Source organism: Pseudonaja textilis, chromosome 2 (assembly GCF_049901715.1).
Source record: "Pseudonaja textilis isolate UNSWEBS1 chromosome 2, rPseTex1.2, whole genome shotgun sequence".
In the NCBI taxonomy this organism is placed as follows: Eukaryota; Metazoa; Chordata; class Lepidosauria; order Squamata; family Elapidae; genus Pseudonaja; species Pseudonaja textilis.
This window is the reverse complement of record NC_141991.1, coordinates 137,425,258-137,431,257: the sequence shown is the minus strand read 5'-3', so window position 1 is coordinate 137,431,257 and position 6,000 is coordinate 137,425,258. Positions and strand designations below refer to the sequence as shown.

At 40.2% G+C, this 6,000-nt stretch overlaps 1 protein-coding gene across 2 annotated transcripts in view; it reads right to left on the bottom strand.

Moving 5' to 3' along the window:
* Positions 1-783: 783 nt before the first annotated feature.
* The window catches only part of STAC3 (SH3 and cysteine rich domain 3), a 31,343-nt gene continuing 26,126 nt past the window's right edge, over positions 784-6,000 (bottom strand). For both annotated transcript variants that reach the window (XM_026713864.2, XM_026713865.2), the window contains exons 10-12: positions 5,166-5,217; positions 3,849-3,998; positions 784-3,137 (exon numbers count right to left, since the gene is read on the bottom strand). In XM_026713864.2, the coding sequence (XP_026569649.1) occupies positions 3,039-3,137; positions 3,849-3,998; positions 5,166-5,217 (301 nt within the window). In that variant the 3' untranslated portion in view covers positions 784-3,038. The remainder of the gene's footprint in view (positions 3,138-3,848; positions 3,999-5,165; positions 5,218-6,000) is intronic.

Below are 6,000 nucleotides of genomic sequence, written 5' to 3'. Positions count from 1 at the left end.
CTGTTGGGACTGTAGCACCTAGGCCCAGAAGTAGCAAATCTAGAAATCCAGGTCCAAAACATCACTACTCATTTTTACAATTCTCTATTTGGAAACACATCAGGGCTGGATCAAATTACAAGCTGTGTAGTAGTTGAGTAGAGTAGACTAGCTCCCAAATCTGTAACACCTAATTGTCCAACATAGAGTAACGATGATGAAATGAAAGCTAGTAACATTTGGGCAGGAAAGCAAATTAATAAATAGTATTTTGTGGTTGCATTAACTACACCTGGGAGATTTGGATGAATCATGAAGTACAAGGAAAGTATGAAACAAAAGCAGTGTGACTGAAAAATCAGTAGATAGATGATGATGATAGATAGATAGATAGATAGATAGATAGATAGATGATATATAGATAGATAGATAGATAGATAGATAGATAGATAGATAGATAGATAGATAGATAGATAGATAGATAGATAGAGATAGAGCGGCAGACAGACAGACAGACAGACAGACAAAGGAAAATAAAAAACAAATCACACATATTAAATTGGTAGTTGTGCAGTCTGCAATACAGAAGCACAGAAATCACAAGGGAAACTACAGATACAAGGCTGATGGGATGAGAACACTAGAATGAGAAACTGGCAGCATTGCTACCTTAGCAACATCTTACTCATTTACAGGAGAAAGTAAAGTGCAAGCTGTTATACATGCAGGCACCCAAATGCATATAAAAACCAAGTATGATGTACAGTCAGTTGATAGCAAGATTTAGGAAACATGAGCCAAGGAGCGTGTCAGCACAAATTTATTGAACTTGACTTTTTGTGAAAATAGATTTGAGTGCATCAGTGTACAAGGAACTCCTAGCATTTGAGAATTCTGCACAATAACATGTATGAGTTACTCTGCAAGGTACGAACAGGCAGAGTAAACTGATGGGAAAAAGCAAAGAGCTGTAGCAATCATTAACTGAATATACACACTATCTGGACACTAAAATTGCATCACTTGATAGGTATCTAGCTATAATTCCTTGACTATTGACCATGTTGTCTTTATGATAGTTCAATTGTCATCCAAAATGCCTGGAAAGCAACCAATTGCCTACCCTGATTTATGGGGCCGCTTGAATAATCGCCTCCAGTGATCTGAGAAAAAGGTAAAAAGAGCTTTTTCTCCAGTCCCTTATGAGACAGAGTGTTCAGGAAGGCAGTTTCAAACATTAAAAATACAACCCAATAAAACATTATTTCCATGTCTCTCCCTTTACTAAAGATTTGTCTGTTCCAGATGAATGTTGAGTTTAGACCTTTCTATTTTGCATCAAAATCCTGGGAGCAATATACAGATCAGTCAGTGGCCCTTTGATAAACAAGTAGCTTCCCCACTTTACTGAGCTCTTAGGAACTTTGCATGCTCATATCGTATAAACAAACAGAGGCATGGCAGCAGAAATGCTGCTTAAAATTAAAACATGTAGTGCATCAGATCTCTGTCATAACTAGAGGCAGAGGAGGGTATAGAAGGAAACAGTGCAAAAATAATAATGACAAAAAAGTCTGGCTAGTGGATATTGCAGTACCCGGAGACCGCAGAAGAGAAGAAAAAAAAATCACAAAATAAAAAAGGCCTGTAAATAAAAGCAGAACAACTATGGCCAAAGAAAGCAAAGATAGTAACAATAATTACAGGCCCCTTGGAGTAATTCCAAAACGTCTGGAGCACCACTTGAATGACATCAGCATTAACCAAATCACAATCCATTGCAAAAGGCACAGCATACGTTGCAACAACACCCTCAATATTATTCAACAATTACATCTGCCTATCCCGGGTCCTTGGGAAGAATGCGATGGGTGGACAACAATGCACAATGCAACCTAAACATCTGGCTACCAACCATAATTTCATAATAGAAGGAAAGTAGTGGAAGCGGACAAGAGACAGCCTGGTGCAGTGGTTAAAGCACCAGGCTAAAAACTAGAAGGCTGTGAGTTCTAGTCCCACTTTAGGCACAAAGCTTGCGGAGTGACTTGGGGCCAGTGACTCTCTTAGGAGGCAAGCAAGGGCAAGCTACTTCTGAAAAACTTTGCCAAGAAAAATACAGGCAGTAGACCAGGCAGTTGCCAGGCATCACCAATAGCTTGAAGGCACCACAACAAGTGGAAGAGGATAACAAAAGTGATCTAAATATCAGTTCAATTTAAGGGAGCAGAACAATTTCGTAGCCTCCTAGCAATTGACAGCCAATACAGAAACTGAGGGGTCCTTGAAGCTCTCTCAGCTTGGTTGTTTTCTTGCAGGTGTCATTACCCAAACTAGGTAACATCACCAGTGCTACAACTGATGATCTTACCTAGATTAGGTAGTGAAATGTCTTTAAAAAAAAAAACAAGCTCAAAGAGCACCAAGGACCCCTCATGTCAACCCTGAGCTACAAATATTCTCTATTAATCCAGAAACTTGCTGCTTTGCATGAACACAGATAGGCAAGTGCGGGATGGAAAAGGGTAACAAATATTGGCAATACATAATTGAATCTAAGCCATCCAAGTAAACTAGGAGCCAGGCTCCCCTCTGCCAGCAAAGGGACAGCCATATCTTGAAGTACAGTAAATGCATGCACATTGTTAGTGCCACCTACAGGGGAAGGCAGCAGTATCTCTTGCCATTTGTCAATTCTGTCAATCAATTTGTCCAATCACTACTTTCTTTGCAGACAAGCAGCTTTGGCCACATCCCAGCACCTTCGCGACAGGATCATAAAGGGACAATGGCTGAACCCATTCCGGAATCTGCCAGCAACAAAGTGGAGAGTTGAAGAGAAGCACGGAGTCCTCTCCAAGTGGCAGATAAGCTCCTTGCCTTGAATCCTGGCTCACGGATGATACAGGCCTTCTTGTGAAGTCTTAGCCCTTGGACCACAGACCTGCAGAAACTCCGCTTCCTTGCAGAGAGGCATTGGCAGCTGGTCATGAACACTCAAACGCTCCGGCCTTCTCTGGCCTTGGTTATGAAATCCTTGTGAAGGCCAGGCTTGGACCTCAGATCTCCTGCAAGAAATCCGTGGGGAAGAGTCCCACTTTGCGGCCAGTGTAGACTTTGACATACCCATTCTGCTCCTCTCCTTTCTGTACCACAATCTATAAGAGGATAAGAGACGCTGGATGAGGCAGAATCCACAAGTAGATTACCATTTTGATGGAAGGAAAGAACCAGGAAGGAATTATTGTGCATTTATGTGGAGGGAAGGAGGAAGGGAGGAGGGGGGCTACCAATAAGTAGCACTGGACCTGAACTTATAAAAAAACTTAGAATCACTTGAGGGCCGAATGTTATTTAGACAATGCGTAAAGAAAACCTGGGTTTTATAACTATCATGCATCCAGATTCCCCAGATAAAAGTGTGATCAGAGTCCCTTAAACCAGGGGGTCTCCAACCTTGCCAACCTTTGCTGGCTGAGGAATTCTGGGAGTTGAAGTCCACAAGTCTTAAAGTTCCCAAGGTTGGAGGCCCCTGACTTAAACTGTTCTCCTCCTAGCTCGGGCTTATGTGATAATTGCCAGATGAAAACTCAACAAAAAACCCACTCCTCAATTTCAGGAAGAATTTGTAGCGGGGGAGAAAAGAAAGTGAAATTGTGCTATTTTAGCATTTGTTTACTTAACTTTTAAATAGTCTGCCAGAAAGGATGGGATATAAGACCAATTTGTGGAAAATATGTGGCAGTTTTCTGTTGAATGTGACCTTTCAGCTCATGGTGGAAAAATTTGTAAAAGTTATCATTGTTTTTGGCTGTTCAGGCAGGGGGGCATTTATTTATATCTGAATGAAGTACTTCAAAGAGACATACCTGATCCTTTTTTAATGTAATCTGACCAATTTCTTTGTTGCCCACAAAGGACCTCAGGACCTTATGCACACGTTCTCCTGCACGCACTCGGATAATGAAGTTTGGCGGAAAGTATCCAATTTTTTCTCCAATCTCCCCAATTTTCTTCCCCTAAGAGGAATGCATGCACGAAGTTACTTTATAAAGAAATAACCTGCCCCCCCCCCCAAATTCCCAATTCTACCACCATGAAACAAAAGAGGATTAACACGAGGGGTTTTTTTTCTTTAAAAAAAGCAGTGAGGAAAATTGGCAATTTGCAGTGATTCTCTCCTTCAGCACATAAATACACTTTTGCTCTTAAAAAAAGAAGGAAGAGACAAGTAACTAATATTTTGGAACATTAGCTCTTGCCAACATGATATATATTAATTATCCTCATTCCTCAAAATTGACATCAATAATCCTGCAAAATGCTCATTAAGCCATTTTCAGGACAGTAAGTGACTTGCATCTTCTAAATGGGGGACATTTTAAAAATATGGTGAGGGAAAAATGAGTGAATTTTACAAACGGAAATATTCAAAAGGAAAAATACAAAATTAATGCTACTCATGGCTTTTAATCCTTTCATGAAAATATACCGTTTTTAACATTGTCATTCATAACATTTTATTGACAGGGGATGAATTTATATATTTTGTGGTGGAGTAGGCAGCTTATTGATGGTGAGAGACTGGACTGAATATAATATAATACAAAGCAGGTGGAAATAGGATATTCTGTGGGCCTGCCCCCTTTGTTTGGGTGTCTTAATAATATTATTTATTTTTTAACCCTACCCTGACTACAGCTGCCAAAAACTAGCTGTACAGTTTCAAACAATGTTGAAGCAGAACACACCCAAAGATTTGTAGCAGAGTTCCCAAACACACACACACACCCTTTCACTCCCTGCCTCCTCAAAACTTAGGAAGAAACTACAATAGAAAGCCCTGGATTTGACATATTTGTGACATGACTCTATTTTAAAAAATATTTGTTTTTAATTATATACAGCCCCTGGCCGTTAAATGGTTGCCCACTTCACATTTTCACCCAGTAACTGATTTCTTGGGTGGAGGGGAGCAACATTATTTGCCAAGTATAGTTTTAAATCACACAAATGTGTCCCAAGTCACACTGAAGGAAGACTCCAGCTGGGATGCCATAGTAAAAGCTGAAACAGAGGAAATCCCAAATATTTTGCTGATATTTAAAAACTTTTAGATATTAAAAGATCAAGAGCTTTCTTCAAAATGTACAGGCTTAATCCTGAAAGAAAAACCATCTTCTTACGCGCCACCATTCTTCATTGGAGTCGTCAACAATTGCAACTTTGTCCCCAGGGCTGAAAGAGAACAAGGGGCCAAAGATGAAAATATTGTCGTGAGTCAGGACTGCTGAACAACATGGCTTTCCCAGTTCTGAATATCTGACCAAGATGGCAACTTCCCCTCATGCTTCATGGTTCTACCACAAATTCAACAAGGTAATGAGATACAAAAGCACCAGAACATCCAGCAGCCTGACAAACGCTCTATTATTCTCTCTCCATCTTGCAACCATTGGTCGGATTCTATATTTATTGTTGCTGGGACGTACATTTGCATTCAGGGTAAACCCTTTTTACTTGTCTCCCAGCCCTTCTCCACAAAACAATATAAAGAAGCTGTCATGTGAAGATCTCACAGTCTTACATGGGATGCATGCCCTGAATTTAAAAGGGACACACCAATGCTATTCCACGGGGCCTTGATATTCTTGAAAGAGCAAACTTCCTTCAAGACAAGTTATGTCTCGTTGTTTTATTTGAGTTCTTAGCATTCTCACATTACTCTTCACATTAACGTAAAACCTGCTCAGTGAAGCTTTGAGTTCCAAACCCCTTGTTGTCAATGACTTGTTCAGGGACTATCTTCGTATGCTGCATCCATGCCCCATAGATTACAAATTCTATATATTACTCCATAGGTTACTCCTCAGTCTCTGGAGCATTGAGACTGTACCCGCTTCTACTGACATGACTTTGACAAAGTATATCAGAAACTCAACCCAGACACTTCTATGTTATGATTTGTTTCTATAAAGAGAGTGGTTTAGCAAGGTTTGAGGTTGGTGAAGTTCTAATCAA